Raw genomic sequence first — 18,416 nt, 5'->3', positions numbered from 1 at the left:
ATGGCTCATGACCATCTATATCATCCAAAGAATCTGGACGAGAGGGTATTGGTACTTCAGGTACATGACGAACAGGGCGAATGGCTGATTGAATGTTAGGGTAAGAAATATCCTTTTTGTTTTTCAAATTGAAACCTCGTATGTTGCAAGAACGAAAATAGCAGTCATCACTATGATTTTTGGGATTCCTCCAAACCATTGGTATTCCAGAACATAAGAACTGCTTTATACATTGAAACCATTGTCTCATTTCTTAAACACACACTGAACAATTTTTGTGTGGGGCCCAAGGCTTATCTTGATCACTTAACTTTATACCAAAATAGGTGAAATATACTTTTCCAACAAAATCGGAAATGTTTCTTTGTTGCTTTTTAATGGTATAATTACCACAAGTGTAGCAGAAGCAATCTGGCAAGTTTATACATCCTGTGGTAGCCATTGTCCATAAAACAACTTCACAACACAAAAAGCAGTCACTACTTTAAAGCACTACCGTAGTAACAACAACACATGGACAGCACAGAGTGAAGAGGTACTGTGAACTGAAGGACAATAGCAGAATCTCACTGCTTGGTGATGGTGGGGAAGGGGCAGTGTGAAAAACAGGCACTGACATGAAAATACTGCTGATTTCTCCTAATGACTCTTTATTTTACATGTATCTGGTATACAAATGGCTAAATAACAGTTTATGGAGATCCTAAAAACCAAAATTCAAACTCATTAGAGTGCTGAAAAATTGAAAAAAGCTAAAACTAGACAATCAGTTTGTGAAATAACTGTACATGATGGAATTTTCTCACTATTTTTCCTGAAATCAACGTTGAAAACACTATAAAAATCACCTAATAAATTTGAAAAAAAAATTATGTAGCAGACCTGTGTAATCATTATACTTCCTGTGTATATTATTGTAGGTTTTACATGTGTTTTAGGAAGATTTTCTTATATTTTCTCTGCAATCCCAGAGAAATAGTCATTTGCAATATTTGCCAATTATATATTATTTTGCCAATGAATGATGGTTTTGCAGCAAACAGTACCCTCCTGTATATTTTTATACTAGTAACAGTAATCAAGGAACTGTGGATTAGTGCAGTACTTTCATAAAAAAGTGAGAAATTTAAGTGTCTGGGTGGACTTTCTAATACACAGAGCTATCTACCTTTTTTCTGTAGCTGCTGTTGTGGGAATGGCTACTTTTAATAATTTCTTCTAAAAAATTTATTTAAACAATGTCCAGGATTTAGAGATTGTAGCACTTACATTGTTTTCCATTTACACTTCATTCCTGGTTTCATTTGACAGTGCCCTAGAAGAAAGATGTTTTTTACAGTCTGAGAGGATCCTTTTGTGGGTGCAGGTTTTGCCAAGCCTGTCTTTAGCTTTGTTATCTGGCAGTAATGATCATGAAGGTGAGATTTCTTATAAATCCAATTTCTCCTGACAATATCTGTAAGTGCATGGTCTAAAACAAGATGTTGAATTTTTTGATACCCTAGTTGCTTTGTACCTCCTAGGAGACAACAGCTGGCAAACGTGCAACACACTTACGTCTTGTGGGTGGCCACATTTCTGGTACTATCTGCTGTGACAGGCACACACACCTGCTAACCAAACAATGATCCGTGCTCAGCCTGCATGTTGGTAACTGTCCCAGATAATAACATCAACAATAATAGCAACATACCAATTTGTTGTCACCAGAGCCTCTGGTAGAAGCATCAAGCCTGCTGCCAACAGAGTGTGCTTCTACAACCACAGTACTGTAATTGTGGGCACTGTTTTCCTATGACGTGTCATATTCTCACCAGCAGCTCGCACCGTATCCATGCGCCACGACATTATTTAGGCCGGCGCTCAACCACTGATTGGCTATTCAGTCTCAGCTGTTGTGCCAGTTATCCCTTTGACCTCTCTGGACCAGGTGCCAGCTGCTGCATTGCTACATCCACAGCCCACCAATCAGAAGCTCACTAAGGAATTGTCATCAGGCAGTCACTGGGCTTGTTTATCTTCCAGTCCTTCCAAGTGACTTTACTTCTTCAGACTTCACCCTTTTGCCAACTAAGTACTGATATTGTGATTAACTTCAGGACATTTCTAAGTTACAATCAGCACTGAATTTATAAATGTCCAACTTAGTGAATTTAAACTAGAACATTTGTTTCCCATCTTCTCATCTCAGCCTCCATCTACTAATTCGTTATTGGCTTTTCTCGTAAACAACTGACACCATGAAGGAGCTTTTTTCATGTTCTTTAATATTCTAATAAAACTATTCTTCACTGTTTACCCTTTCAGTGTTTTCCCTGCACCTCCAGCAGCGCACAACACATCACTAGTAGCAGCTTTTAACATTTGTGCCATGCCAAATGTGCTCAAAATGTTTAGGAATTTATGACTAATTTCAACCTAAACACATGTGTTAATATTCATGTCTCCTCACATTATTACGCAAGTTTTGGGGGCTGAGACTGTTACTAGAACTTTAGTTAATTTGATTAAGAAAGTCTCCAATAACCACAAGGTGAGTGGTGCACAAACAGAATAATTAAATTCTTATAGACATCTCGCTTTGTTAATTCAGTGACTGCCAGTTGAAAAAGTTGATTTACACTAAATGTGTGTACTAAGTAACTTAACAGTGTTTAGTTCCAAGTTTAACAAAATAGATAAATCTTTGAGTATCACCTATGTTATTTTATTAGGCGTGTTATTATATTATGTGTGCTCAGGTTGTGTGTAGTACCATAATTTATGTCGCATGGCGGAGGATACATTGTTCCACCACTAGTCAAATTTTCCTTTCCTGTTATTTCATTCGAAAATGGAGCGAGGGACTGTATGCCTTTGTACAAGCCCTGATTTCCCTTATCTTTATGGTCTGTGGAACCGGTAGAATCATTCTGGAGTCAGCTTCAAATGCTGCTTTTAATTTTCTCAGTAGTGTTTAATGAAAAGAATCCCATCTTCCGTCCAGTGATTTCCATTTGATTTCATGAAGCATCTCCATAATACTTGTAATTTGACCGAACCTCCCAGTGACAAATCTAGTAGCATACCTATGAATTGCTTTGAAGTCTTTCTTTAATCCATGGTTGGTTGGGATCCCAAACACTCTAGTACTACCCCCTCCTCAAGTGTAGGGTGCACTAGAGTTCTGTATGTGGTCTACTTTACACACTTTCCTAAAATTCTCCCAACAAACAGAAATGGACCATTCACGTTCCCAACTACACTCATTAAATGCTTGTTCCATTTCATATCACTTTGCACTTTTAAACAGAAGTTTAATTTACCTGACTGTGTCAAGTAGCACACTACTTATGCTGTTTTCAAACATTACAAGATTGTTTTTCCTACTCATATGAATTAACTTACATTTTTCTACATTTAGAGCTATCTGCCATTCATCACACCAACTAGAAATTTCGTTTAAGTCATCTTGTATCCTCCTACAGTCATTCAGCGATGACACCTTCCTGTATGCCACAGCATCATCAGTAAACAGCTGTAAATTGCTGCTCACCCTGTCCATCAGATCATTTATGTATATATAGAATAAGAGCAGCCCCATCACACTTCCCTGGGGCACTCTTGACAATGCTTTTGTCTCTGATGAACACTCACTATGAAGGACAATGTACGAAGTCCTATTACTAAAGAACTCTTCAAGCCACTCACATATCTGGGAACCTATTCCATATCCTCGTACCTCCATTAACAGTTTGCAGTGGGACACCACATGAAACACTTTTTGGAAATATAAGAATAAGGAATCTGTCTGTTGCCCTACATCCATGGTTCACAGGCTGTCATTTAAGAGAAGAGCACAAACAATGCTTTCTAAAACCATCCTGATTCATGGACAGAAGCTTTTCCATCTCAGGGAACTTCATTATATTCTAACTGAGAATATGTTCAAGAATTTTGCAGTGGACTGATATTAATACTGGTCTACTATTTTGCATGCCTGTCCTTTTAACCCTTCTTATATGCAGGAGTTGCCTCCACACTTTCCAGCCGCTTCGGACTTTGCGCTGGGTGAGAGATTGGCAACAAATGCAAACAAAGTGAGGGGCCAGTGCCATAGATCACTCTTTGTACTCTACGGCATTGGCTCCTCACTTTGTAAAACCAAATTGAGATTCCATCTGGACCGTGTGACTTATTTGTTTTCAACTCTTTTTAGTTGTTTCACAACGCCAGGAATGACTAATTCCTATATCCTCCAAGTGGGAGTCTGCGATGGTCAAACAACAGTACGTTCTAATGATCCTCCTGTGTAAATGACCTTTTAAAAGTTAAACTTAAAACTTCAGTTTTCCTGTTGCTATCATTCATTACCACACCAGAGTAATCAACGAGTGTCTGGATTGGAATCTTCAACTTGCTTAGTGATTTTGCAAGTGACCAAAATTTTCTTATGTTTCTGAAATACCTTTTGGAATGTAACAATACCAGAGAAGCAAAGTTGCTACTCACCATATAGCGGAGATGCTGAGTCGCGATGCGATAGGTACAATAAAATGATTCACACAACCATAGCTTTCGGCCATTAAGGCCTTTTTCAGTAGTACACACACACACACACACACACACACACACACACACACACGTGCAACTTGCACACACATCTGCACACACGTCTGCAGTCTCAGAGAGCTGAAACTACACTGACAGTGTAGTTTCAGCTCTCTGAGACTGCAGACGTGTGTGGACCCAAAGCTATGATTGTGTGAATCTTTTTATTGTACCTATTGTGAGTCAGCATCTCTGCTATATGGTGAGTAGCAACTTTCCTTCTCTGGTATTGAAAGGCCTTTTGCTAACATATGATGTTGCTACTAGCTGCATGCTTCACACATCGATCTTTTTACAAATGCACGAATCTCTGCTGACTTTTGGCTGTCATCATTTGCACTTTCTCTTTTGAACTGAGAGTGCAACAGTCTTTGTTTCCTAGTTGACTAGATGTCAAGACAGTAGGTGTACTTGGTTGAGTGCTATTTTCTTCCTTTATATGAAGATAGATTTGGACATAATACTTTCAGTGTTTGAAATCTACCTCATTAATGATGATTAGTGGGTAGTGTCAAATAATCAGAAAGGCTACAGACAGTTCAACTACATTATCATATTAAGATTGAATATGACATTCGACTGAACACACATACTGCTTTTGCATCCCCCAGATCATCTGAGTCACTCACATTTTTAATACAAAAATATCTTTTCCTACATCACTTAACCTTTTCTGCAGTCGAAAGAAAGATCCAGGGTACCTGTAGCATATTACCAACTTAATCAGGTTAGCCAGACTGAAGGCCCATAGATCACAATTGTGACTTGTCACTATGATGTGGAATGAGTCAGTTTCATAATAATTACAGTAAACTTTTTTCACAATACTTTCTCAGTGAAAACTATGGCAACACACTGACCATGTATATGATCTTTTTAAGTTATACACTGTATTTTTTAAATACATACAGTGATTTATGTACTGGATATTCAGTAATACTTGTATGGGTAGAAAGAGCTTTGAAGCAGATATGATTTCACATTGTGTTTGAAGTTAATTTCATTATCTGTTAAATTCCTTATATCACTGGATAAGTGGTCAAAGAGTTTTTTGGGTGAATACGTAATTCCTGTCTGTCCTGCACTAAGGCTGAGTGATGGATAGTGTAAATCATTTCTCCTTCTAGTATTATATTTGCAAATGTTGCTGTTGTTTTCAAACTATGATTGTTAGCAACAAAGATCATGAGGAAGTAAATGTACTGTGGGGCTGTTGGCCAGTACACACAACTGTTTTAAGAGCTATCTACATGAGTTATTAAAGTGCAAACACATATTATCCTTGTTACATGCTTCTTTGCAACAAATACTTTTCTCCCTAATGATGATTTACTCCAGAATAGGATGCTGTAAGACATTGAAGAATGAAAGTAGGAAAAGTCAACTTTTTGCCAGTCTATAACCCAAAATCTGATATTATCCATAATTCAAAAGTTGCAGAGCTTATAATTTTAAGATGATTTGTAAGAGGTGACTTCTAGTTTCTGTCTTAATCAACATAAACTGTGAACAGTGTGGAACCATGTCGCTAGATCAAAGATGGTGCAAACAAGATGAGAGAGAAGAATTTCAGCGTGATGAAATAACTAACATAACATGAATGTAAACAGTATTCATTTACCAGCTGTTAGAAGTTTTCCCCAGGTATCACCATCCCTTTTTGATAAAAATAATGACATATAACTTGTGAATGACATATAACATGTACCTGTAGTAATTATAGACCACATAACAGTGATCTTCGCACAACAGGTATGTGTAAAATTGACATTTATGCTGATACCCAAGGGCAAGGGATAGCCTCTGAACTACAAAGTGTACGTAGACATGAGATCAACAGCATGGTAAAACCAGGCACAAATTTCAAGGCAGCAGTTGTACTCAGTCATGATAAAATTTCAGGGCTAAACAGTAGTGACTTTTCTGTCTGTCTTGTGGGGACAAACAGCGTAGCAAAGAACAGTGCGAAAGATTTCATGATTTCCCATAAACAAAGCTGCACATACTCAGAAATACGAATGTGATCATTTTTTCTATGTCCCATCATCACAAACTATGTAATTAGTCCCATCTGAATAAGGAAATAGAAAAAACGAATAATCTGTGCAAAGTGTGTGCAGGGAATTTAAAAAATGCAACTATATTTATGTCCTTGGAGTCTTTTGGCTTTTCACCATCTGGTACACAAGAAAGCAGCCTTGAACACATTAGTACACAGTCCAAAGATTATTTCTAATGACAATCACCTACAGTCTGAATGCAGGATTTGAGATGCATGTTGAGAGAGAATGGTTACAGGAAGGGATACATTAAAAATACTTTCAGGTGCCAGTGATGAAGGACCACTTGTGAATCAAGAGAAGAGGCAAAGCCAGCTGTTTTCCAGCCATACTGTGGACCAACGAGCAGCAAGTTATGACATATACTACAGAGACATGGACTGAGATCAGTGTTCCAACTCGCCTCCAAAACATGAGATATGCTGTAACCTGTTTAAGACAACATCGCTCTTTGTGCACCTAGTGTGTATGGCATCCCTTGAAAATGTGAAAGCAGCTATGTGGATTAATCTGTTTGCACAGTTTCAAAGTGTTGTACTGAGCACAAGTGGCATATGAAACAAAGGGAGCTTGACAAGTCAGTCATAGCTGACCATTGCCTGCTAAATAGATGCAAAATATAGTTTGAAAAGATGAGAGTCTTGGCACATTTATCAACATATTGGGATTCCATTGCAAAGGAGGCAGCTGAGATTAGAATAAACAGCAGCAATTTTAAGAGAGACCAGAGGTACACTCTAATACACATTTAGTAGGCATGGGTGCAGCATTGGATATCAAAAGAAAGCAAAGACGGATGATTGACACTTCTAGGGAGGTGGGAGCAGCAGTTTCACATGGTGTGCTGGCCCTTTGTGCCACTTGACATTAATCTGCCCCACGGTGGGCCAGAGCTGCTAAGAGTTGCCCATCTCGCCTTCCATGCAGGCGTCATTATGGCCCTCTCTGATTGCTGTTAGATGCTGCAATCATGCCCATATTAAGGATACAAGGTACTTATAAATGATGGAACAATCAATTTTTTATGAATTTATTAAATTCTATAGTCTTTACTGATTGCATTGACATATACATTATAGGGTTTCAAATGAAAAATGACATATATATACCAAATTTTAAAGTTACGATCATGTTTGCCGCCTCGCCCCTTTATTTCTGTTACAGAAACCAGTATTATTTTGAAAAGAACTGTGAACTTTCTGTTTCCAGCAATTATATGCATGATACAGTGTATATGTTGGTAACAGTGCAGGTTTCTAGGGTGTGTAAATGATTATCTTAGCTAGCATTTACTTTTGTTTTGCTGAAGCAGTTTGTTCATGTGTTACTGAATGTTTGTTGCCCAAGTGCTACATATATTTACATCAAGAAACTCAATAAAAGGGAATTCCTGTTCACAAACAAAGCATGCCACACTGTTGAAAGTAACATATGTATCAATTCTTCAGGGAAGAAACTCCCAAATGGCACACCTCCTGGTGATTCGAATTTTTGTGTTAATAATAACACTGTTTGTAGTGGATTTGTTGTTGTTGATGTGGGCATCTTATCTTATTTGATAAAGGGAGTGGCAAAATGTAAACAATGTGACGATGTAGGCTGTCTGGAAATAACTGAACAACATAGTAGCAGGAAGGGTTTTGCATCAAAATTAATTGTTCTGTGTAGGTCCTGCAATAAATTTGGTGTACTAGATGCAGTGATATGTTTCAATGATGGAGTGATAGGAAGGTTGGAAGTCCTGAGAAATTAGGCATAAAATATGGCTCTAATATGGAAGATCAATTGCTTGTGTGTGACAGACAATGGATGCATGACGCTGAAAGATTCGCTCTTCAAGTTACCAAAGAAGCAAGAAATGCTAAAAGGAATGCCAAGAGGAAGCTTGAAGATGAAGAAATGCCGCAGGACGTAAACTATGCTTCAGGAATGTTCTGAGGCACAGTTTAATTGGACTCATAGAGCTAAGCTTTATTGCAGAATAAACTAAATTATAGAAAAAATAACATTTTTATTAGGAAAAAATTATAAAAATTAAAATGTAAGACATGATATTTTTTATCATTGTAATGTACATAATAGGTGGAATTAAGTAGGTCTAGTACCTCAGCTATCATGTCATGCATATCTGGTAAAAGTTTGGTCTCCTTCAAATGTATAACATTGGGTTAAATGGTACCTCAATTTAAGGAAGCATTTTGGAAAAAAATTGCATCAATTTTGTTGTAATTTTTCAAATCACTCTAATCAGGTTCAAAAATATCAAAAATACTTCTAATTTGTTTAGAAAGTGTGCTGCATTACCTGATATCAACAAAAAAAACTGTAAAACATACATTATAAACAGCGCCTGAAAGATAGGTGTTGATTTTTACGTAATATTGAAGCGGAAAAGTACCCTGTATCCTTAAGTGGAGAACAGTACAAGCCCTGGTAGTTAGGCATTTTCACTCATGACAACAATGGTGGAGATAACCATCAAGAGCCGGCCAGAGTGGCCGAGCAGTTCTAGGCGCAACAGTCTGGAACTGCGCGACCGCTATGGTCGCAGATTCGAATCCTGCCTTGGGCATGGATGTGGGTGATGTCCTTAGGTTAGTTAGGTTTAAGTAGTTCTAAGTTCTAGGGGACTGATGACCTCAGCAGTTATGTCCCATAGTGCTCAGAGCCATTTGAACCATTAACCATCAAGAACTTGAGTATTTTATTCAAATTGGGGCAGCTTAAAAACCAAGAATATTTTATCCAACATACATTGATATAAGCGTAATATGGAAAATGTTTCATATAGCATGTGGTTTCCACATCAACAGACTGGGAAAGGCATTATTTTAGTTGTAAGATCTCAGATATAGTTCATATGAAATCAAACATGCAGCAAGGTGTTAAGCAAGTTATACCTTTGAAAGATGAAAGGGAAGTGTGTCTAGAATTAAGCCTACAATGTGACGAAACAGTAGTGATTTTTATCAAGGCGAAGAGTGATGCTGGAAATGCTTTTTTGGCAGAAGTAAACATTCCAATAGCTCCAACTTAGACAGTTAGTGTGTGTAATACGGATATGCCACATGCAAATGAATGCTCTCTTGAGAAAGAGAATAGTTATAAAATATTTATGTTGCTGCAAGTTAATATTTACTGTATGAAAAATAAACTATTAGAACTGGAACGTTTTTGTAGCATTAAGGATGTAGATGTGATATGTGTGTCAGAACAATGGCTAACAGAAAATCAAGTTGACGCTTTTGTTCCTCAAGGATATGTTGTAGCTGACATAATGTGTAGGAAACACAGAAAAATGGCAGTGCTGAAATTAAAATCAAGCATGATCTAAAAGTTTCAAAATTAGACATGACACTATATTGTTCAGGAATAAATTCTGACATTAGTAGTATAAGACTGATAGAAGAAAATATAATAATCATTAGCCTATATAGGTCTCCAAAAGGAGATATAAATGTATTTTTTGAACAGTTGTAGTTAGTAGCTAAGTGTCTTTTTAAAGTTTAAAATGAAACTTGTTATCTCTGTGGATTTTAATACTGAAATTGAAGATTCAAAGCAACAAGAGTCCAGAATGTTTCTTAATATATGAAGATCCTTAAAAATGAATAAGTGTCCTATTCGTTTGATGCATGTCTAGACAGTATTATTGTCAACTTACATAGAGTAGTTTGGTTTGCTGAACACTGATTGGATGTGCCATTCTACCAGACTGTTTGTTTTTAAGACTGCAAAAATTCTGCCGTAATGATCAGTAGGACCTTGATAATCCAGCATATTTCATAATCTGTCATTCACAGATCCCCGAGCAAGGTTGTGTTTAAGAAAACTGGTTTAAAAAGGGATATAAGCAAAAACCTACATTTTTAACGTACAAATACAAGCAACTGTATTTATTAAACACAACAGGAGAGATAACACTGTAAAAAAATAAAAGTATGTGTTATTTCTCTGTAAAAACAAAACTTAATTACTGCTCCAATATTGCATGCTATATTAAATCAATTTGAGAAGATCAAGAAAAAGCTAATTAATAAAATAAAAACTAGTACCAAGAATTTGGCACACTTTAATTGTCTTTAGGAGCAGCACAGATATCTGACATTTTTGAGGGTAAAGAATATGTCTGTCTGGTAACTACTATTGATGGTTTAGCTGAAATTTCCTTCTGAGCCCTCTGGAACATTGCAGAAATGGTAACTTGTTTCTTGGATTTATCTCTTTTTTGACAAAAATTATTTTGTATGATATGCAGATTCAGAAATTTAGAAGCATTGTATTGTTTGCTATAGTTAGCGAATTTCACATAAGTGTTTAAGGTCTCAGTAACCAAACCCAAGAGATGCAAGTTGGAGACATTCCTTCATCTTTGTCACTGCCAGTTTCTATTGCCTCTTGTGGGTTGAAAGTGCTTCGTAATATTACATTGTCGGTCATTTCTTCTTTGATAGCTTCATTTTTGTCCATGTCTTGTCAACTTCTTCTGCTGATAACACACTTGGTTCATTAACAGAAGCAGAATTTATCATTCGTACAATTTCAGAGTGATCAGTTGTTAAATCATCATCATTTACATCGCTTTCCATCTCATCTTCTTTGGGAAGTTTAGACAACAGTTTTCTCCAATCTCAGTGCAATGTTGTATTTTTCACAGAGATCCAAGAAACTGCAGCCGTGAAAATAGTGTCTGTGATGTTAAAATTGTATTGGAACTCTTTGACACTGCAATCTCAGTTTTGCAACTTTTACACACCCATTCCTTTATAATATCACTTTAAATTTTGCATGACCCCCTTTGCCGGTGGGTTTGATTAGTGGAAGAACATTGGCAGGAAGAAATGTGCAAAAATATTACCTGACACAAGCTCTGATTCTAAGGGGTGAACTTGGCAGTTGTCAAGAATGAGAACCACCTTAGAATTTGCTGGTAGCCCCTTTTTTATATTTTCTTTCACAACTAGAACAAAATGGTCAAATAACCAGTCTTTGAACAACTCAGCTTTCATCCATGCACTAGCCCATGCACAATAAATAGCCTGCATATGTGTAACATTTTTAGAGGTCTTGGCTTTTGATATTTCCCAGTCACAAACAAAGACAGTTTATGATCACTTGAAGCATTTTCACTTGCTAAGATGATCATTCTGTCTGTATTCTTTTAAAACCCTGTTCACTGGACTCCTCAGCTCCTCCCAAGATTGAATTGGCAAACACTGCCACAACATGCCAGTCTCATCAGTGTTGTAAATTTTGTGTGGGAACATCTTATGCCCATTAAGGAGCTTTTGAAATGTTGTTTTGTACTCATTAGCAGCAGCCCATCAGCAGATTAAATTTCGCCAGAAATGTCTAGTTTACAGATGCCATGATGAATTTTGAAATTACGAAGCCACACCTTTGAGAATGAAAGAACATCATATGTGAACAGATCAAACTCCCTGTGAAAAAACTTAGCCTTTTTAATTAACGTAGACCCTGTTATTGGCTTCCCCCCTGTTCTCTTTGCACTGAACCATTTACACAAAACTTCATCTAGAGTTTCCAACTTAGGTTTCTCTTTAGGGTTTGCCGATTGTGACACACATTTTTGAAGCTGCTGTTTTTTTTATTAAATATCATGTATGGTTGAAGATGTGATATTAAATTCATTCATAATATTGTTTTGATTCTCACCTTTTTCTGGTGTTCGTATGTAGTCCAGTTTTTAGTAGATTGTCAATGTCACATATCTGTGTTGTTTTAGGTGCACTTTTACTCTGCTTGGAAAACATATTCACTGTGCGTACAAACTGTTTGCAAGGTGATTTTCTTAAACAAGTACTAAATAAAACTGCACAACACAAATGCAAGTATAAATACTGTACATTATTGTCTAGTGAATGAAGAATTGTTGATACTAGCACAATACTAACAATCCAGCTGGCTTATGTTGCCGAGAAAAATCATTCAATGAGGCAGGCAATTATTACTGACCAGGCACCGTATCGAATGGTTCCGATGTTTTTTGAAGGCGTCCAACTGTACTGACAACAGCATTGAGTTAAAAATACGTGAAAATTTTTGATGTGTGCCAGACTATCAGGTCTGTTGTGTTAGTGAGGAATGGATCATTGTGGTCTTACTGTATTAAGGCTGAGTATCTCCTGTCGGCCCATATAGGATAATTTAGGGAAACTATGCTGCCCTGGAAGCTTTACGACTTTCCCTGGCTTGCTAGTTGTGGCTGTTTAAGTGCCAGATCCTGTTTGGGCAGGTTGTGCCATTCCGTGGCAGTCCATTTATTAACACGGTGTTGTGTAAAATTTCATTCAATTTCTTTCGTAATGGATTGTCAACATCACATATTTGCGTTTTGCCATTTTAGTACTGCTTGGAGAACATATTCATTGTGTGTATGAACTGTTTGCTCAGTGACTTTGTTGAATAAATACTAAATAAAATTGCCAAATACTAAATAAAATTGCACAACATAGCTGCAAATATAAGTACTGTGCATTATTGTCTAGTGAACAAAGAATTGTTGACACTACTACAAAACTAACAATGCAGCTGGCTCATCTCGATGAGAAAAATCATTCAGTGAGGTGCCATACTAAATGGTTCCAGTGTTTTTTGAAAGCGGCCAACTGTACTGCCAACAGCACCAAGTTAAAAGTACTTGATAATTTCCAACACATGCCGGATGATCGGGTCTTTGGATTACTGAAGGACAGATCATCGTGATTTTGCTGTGTTAAGGCTGAGTATCTCCTGCTGGACTGTATAGGATGATTTAGGGCTACCAAGCTGTCCTGCAGGCTTTACAAGTTTCCTTGGCTTGCCAGTTGTTGCTGTTTATGTGCCAGATGGGCCATGGGTGGCTTGGGCCATGCATTTATTTACACGATTTTGTGTAAAGTTTTGTGTAATTTCTATGATAATAATTAATCTACTGTCAATCTTTTTAACTCTTCTATCCATGTGCATACCATGAGCTGTGTACAGTTCCCTGCCTATATTGGTGACATGTACCAGGGACAAATTGTAAAATTTATTACAAATTGTTTTAAACCTATTTTTGTTTTATGCACTTCCAAGATCACAAGAGATTGTTCTATTTGATCACATGTCTGTGGAATGTTAACAACAATTACTTTAGTTCCAATCAGCTTACTGAGTGTCACTTTCAGGTGTCTGATGCCACTATTTGATTGATTTTTAGCTACACCATTTGTACCTTCTGGTCACTTGCTAAGGTAGCACATGAGGTTAGGAATTGTGTCTTACGTACTTATCACTGTAATTTTTTTATAGTTTGAACAGTTGTTTTTAGTTTGCACAGAGTTAAACACTGGAACTTCCACTGCTTCGTCAAGAATCTGATGCCTATTTTGTGTAATAATGGCTGGAAAGCTTTCCTTGGTTTTTTGATTTAGACCTTCAGTTATTTTGCAGGCACTGTTGATCAGTTTTGTTCACCTTTTATTTAGTAAAGTAACCTCAGCCTTTAGGCACCAATTTTCACATATTTAATCTTCAACTAATGTTGATAATTTGCACTAATAGCCACAATTTTCTGCATTTTTTTGTTTTACATGAGGCTGTAGTTAATATACCCTGTTGCTTAAAGAGATACCTGTAATATGTATGTATGTGAATCCCACATATAATTGTAATTACTTTGTTTTACGCAATAAATACTTTTTGCCTAAGTGAGGAGTTATCTGCAAGACATCACTGGATGAAAATATGCAAAATATGTAAACCTGCTGACTTCTATATCCCCAAAACTGACAACTATTCTTATGGCAAAAGTAGCCAAATCAAAATGTTTTAGCACATGTAGTATATGATTCTTCCACTTTAAGTTTTCATCAGTATAGACACCTAAGAACTTAAAACTTTCTGCTGAGTTTTTTTATATATTGTTGGTATACCAGGTTACTAGCAGGAGGAATATTTTTGACAGTACAAACTGTATGAGCTGTGTTTTTTTGGAGTTTAAAGCTAAACCATTCAGTAACTTCCACAAAAAAGTAATTTACTATTTTCTCTGTTAATTTTTCTTTACTTGGCTTCATAACAATGCTTGTATCATCTGCAAACAGGACGAATTCTGCCTCCTGATTCAAATAAAGTCACAGATAATTAACAGAAAGCAAGAACAGTAGTATGCCAATGATTGCACACTGTGAGACTTCCATTGTAATTTCTCCCCGGGAAGATTTTATGGTGTCCCCCTTTGTATTATTCATTTGTCCTGCATTCTGCTTCTTAAATAAGAACTAAACCAGACATGTGCTGAAGTATGTATTCCACAAAACAAAATTCTTTATGACTGAGACAGTAAGAATTTAGAATATTATGTTCTATTTACTAGTATTCATTTTCTGCCATGCATTATTTCTAAAGGTGTGGTATAGTCTGGCTTTGTGCAGCACTAGATTAGATTAGATTTACTTACTACATTGCATATATTGTATTATATCTAAATTCAATGACAGTCCATTTGTAGATAACTAGTTATTAATTCTCAATAAATTTTTATTTACATTTTCAAGTGTTGAATTTACTGATCACAGTACTTTCATCATCAGCAAAAAGAACTATTTCTCCTTCTTGGCAGCTCCCATTAAGGTCCTTGTGGTACACCTTTAGTAATCATTCCCCTTTCCAAAGATACTGTTTCATTGTGCACACTCCCTTAGTCGAGGGGCCTGAAGTGAATGTTAGTGGGGTGATTTACATCATCACACTGCAGTCTCATGCTCAGATTGGTAACTTATTTAACATCAGTTGTAGAAGAACTCTGCTTTTCAACTAGTAGAACCTTTTTCCTTCTACCCCCCCCCCCCCCCAAAGGAGTATTTCAGTATTCCTGTCTTGATATTAATAAAGATTTTGCAGAATACATATAGTCATAGTTAAGCTGTGTTTCAGTCATGTTAATGACTGTCTCGCATTATAAGTTTTGGAGAATTTCAGCTTCTTTCACTTTGGCCAACCAACAGTGTTTTCTATTCACATGGTTTTAGTGGTTATACTGCCTGCACTCTATTCATGCTGTAGTTAAATGGTATGATCCTATTACATAAACCTAATGACAACATACTGTACTTATATGTATTAACTATCTCACTTTATGATTTTAAGAGTATTGTAATACATCCACACACATTAATCTGTCTTAATAGATTTAGTAATAATTCTTTAAAAACATCCACAAAAATGTGTTTAATAAAATAGTTTTTCATAGTTACTTTTGATTTTCTTACACATGTGCAATCAGACACTTAACACTTAACACCTGGAGGAAACATAAGATTTAAAATAATGAGTGAAAACATTTATTTTGTTCTATTTCCAGTCCTCATATATTGGCAGTTTATTTTTGCAGGGAACTTCAGACAAAATATTGTAAGAAGACAGGAACAACAGTAAGGAAAATGAGCCTTCCAGATTCATCTACAGTTACTTGCAATCTTTTTAAAGGCAAGAAGGATCGGTTTGGTGGCATAATTGTTGATTCAGAAGTGGAGAGTTCTGATGATAACTTCAGCACCAAACTCTTAAGTAAGCAAAAAAGACTTAAGTCCTCAGTTGTAGTAGTATGTTTCTATAATAGGAAGACAAAAACACCTCTTTGCATGTAGAAGATTTTTTTATTAAAACGATGACCAGTTTCACCCCAATTTAGGTGCATCCTCAGGTCATATATATTATGTCTACAACATTATTTTATGCTATCCTGAAGCTTCTCCCAGGCCTTCATAACTGATAAATTAAAACCTGCTAGAAGTGTTTGTCAGATTGATAAAAGGTGGGTGTCCCATATATCAGCTGGAGGCGATGTGGACGTGGCCTCAAGAGATCCCTGATATTAACTTTATTGTTAGACTCGCCATAAATCACCTGAAATAGTAACTTTTCTGAAATCTTACTGACTTTGTGCAATGTTTCATTTACATATATTAAAAACTGCAGATTCTATGAATAGTGCCAAGTGATTCTTTAACACTAGAACAGTGAAAGGGGTCAAAATAGCCTGTGTCCTACCTTCTACTTCAATGTCATATCCAAGGATTTTCAAATTATTTACATTTTCTTGGACATTTCATTTTATATAGCTTAGAATGATAGTAGTGGCCTGTTTGACAACTCTGTAATTTCTCTTCTGAATAAATGGAAATAATCTAACACTGAAGTGGCAACAATCAGTAATCATGCACAGCTGTTGCTGCTCATTGTGTTTTGGTATTTGCAAATTCCAGTCTGCTACAGTTTACATCCTGTCATTCAGATAATATTCTTTGTCCATGGAAGACATTTTTAAACATGCCCTATTAGTGTGCAGTTTCTGGTGAAGAAATGTTACTTCATTTAGAGAATTCCGCTGTTGAATTGGAAAATTTCTTCACAGCTGAAGATGGAGATTTTGTACCAGAGACAAGTGAAGATGAAGACATTGTGAATGTGGAGAGATTAGAGAAGGTGGATTCAGATGCAAAAGATCTGGCAGAGAACCTGAGAAAATTCTGGTCGTATGTAAAATTGGTAAGTGGTTCTAAGGCCTCCATTCAGCCCCTTGTTGATCTGTTTGATGTGGCAGTTGAAGACAGCAAAATGAAAGCTGAAGTTTTAAATTTCATGTTCAAGAAATCGTTTACACAGGTGATCTGTATTGTCATTTGGCCATCGGCTGGACTCCCGTATGGGCGACATATCGGATGGACTCCCATATGGATGACATAGTAATAAACACACCTGGCATAGAGAAACAACTTTAAGATTTGAAAGCTAGTAAATCACCAAGTCCAGATCGAATCCTAGTTCGATTTTGCAAACAGTAATCTACAGCATTGGCCCCTTACTTAGCTTGCATTTATCGTGAATCTCTCATCCAGTGCAAGGTACCAAGCAAACAGTAAAAAGAGCATCTGACTTCAGTGTATAAGAAAGGTAAAAGAACGGATCTGAAAAAATTACAGATCAATACCTCTACCTTCGGACTACTGCAGAATCCTTGAACAGATTCTCAGTGCGAATATAATAAACTTTCATGAGACTGAGAAGCTTATGTGCACAAATCAGCAGGATTTTAGACAGCATCGCTTATGCGAAACTAAACTTGCCCTTTCCTCATATGCTGTACTGAGAACTGTGGATGAAGAGTATCAGGCAGATTCCATATTTCTAGATTTCTGGAAAGCATTTGACATAGTGCCCTACTGCAGGCTGTTAACGAAGGTACAAGCACATGGAATAAGTTCACAGATACATGAGTGGCTTGAAGACATCTTAAATAATAGAACACAGTGCGTTGTCCTTGATGGCAAGTGTTCATTGGAGACAAGGGTACTGTCAGGATTGCCTCAGGGAAGTGTGATAGGACCGTTGTTGTTCTCTATATACATAAATGATTCGGCTGACAGGGTGAGCAGCAATCTGCAGTTGTTCGCTGATGATGCTGTGACGCATGGTAAGGTGTCGTAGTTGAGTGGCTGTAGGCAAATACAAGATGAATTAGACAAAATTTCCAGTTGGTGTGATGAAAGGCAGCTAGCCCTAAATGTGGAAAAAAGTTAATGCAGATGAGTGGGAATGTTTGGATACGGTATTACTAATATCCTGCTCGACACCGTCAAGTCATTTAAGTGTGGGCATAATGTTGCAAAGTGATATTAGGTGAAATGAGTATGTGAGAAATGTGGTAGGGATACTGTAAAGTAGACCGCATAAAGAACGCTGGTGCGACATATTCTTGAGTACTGCACGAGTGTTTAT

General features: G+C 36.8%; 1 protein-coding gene across 5 annotated transcripts in view; it reads left to right on the top strand.

The window, feature by feature from the left end:
* The window catches only part of LOC124595874 (nudix hydrolase 8), a 104,630-nt gene that overhangs the window by 22,607 nt on the left and 63,607 nt on the right, over nucleotides 1-18,416 (top strand). For 4 of the 5 annotated variants that reach the window (XR_006978255.1, XM_047134780.1, XM_047134781.1 and 1 more), the window contains exon 2: nucleotides 16,030-16,205. Coding sequence is in view for 4 of the 5 variants with exons in the window: in XM_047134780.1 (XP_046990736.1) it covers nucleotides 16,030-16,205 (176 nt within the window). In the remaining variant the exon portion in view is untranslated. Of the gene's footprint in view, nucleotides 1-16,016; nucleotides 16,206-18,416 lie in introns of all 5 variants that reach the window. The other variant, XM_047134783.1, reaches the window with a different exon arrangement.

This window comes from Schistocerca americana, chromosome 2, assembly GCF_021461395.2.
Source record: "Schistocerca americana isolate TAMUIC-IGC-003095 chromosome 2, iqSchAmer2.1, whole genome shotgun sequence".
NCBI classification, from domain to species: domain Eukaryota; kingdom Metazoa; phylum Arthropoda; class Insecta; order Orthoptera; family Acrididae; genus Schistocerca; species Schistocerca americana.
Note: the sequence above shows the minus strand (reverse complement) of the source record. Positions and strands in the feature narration are given on the sequence as shown.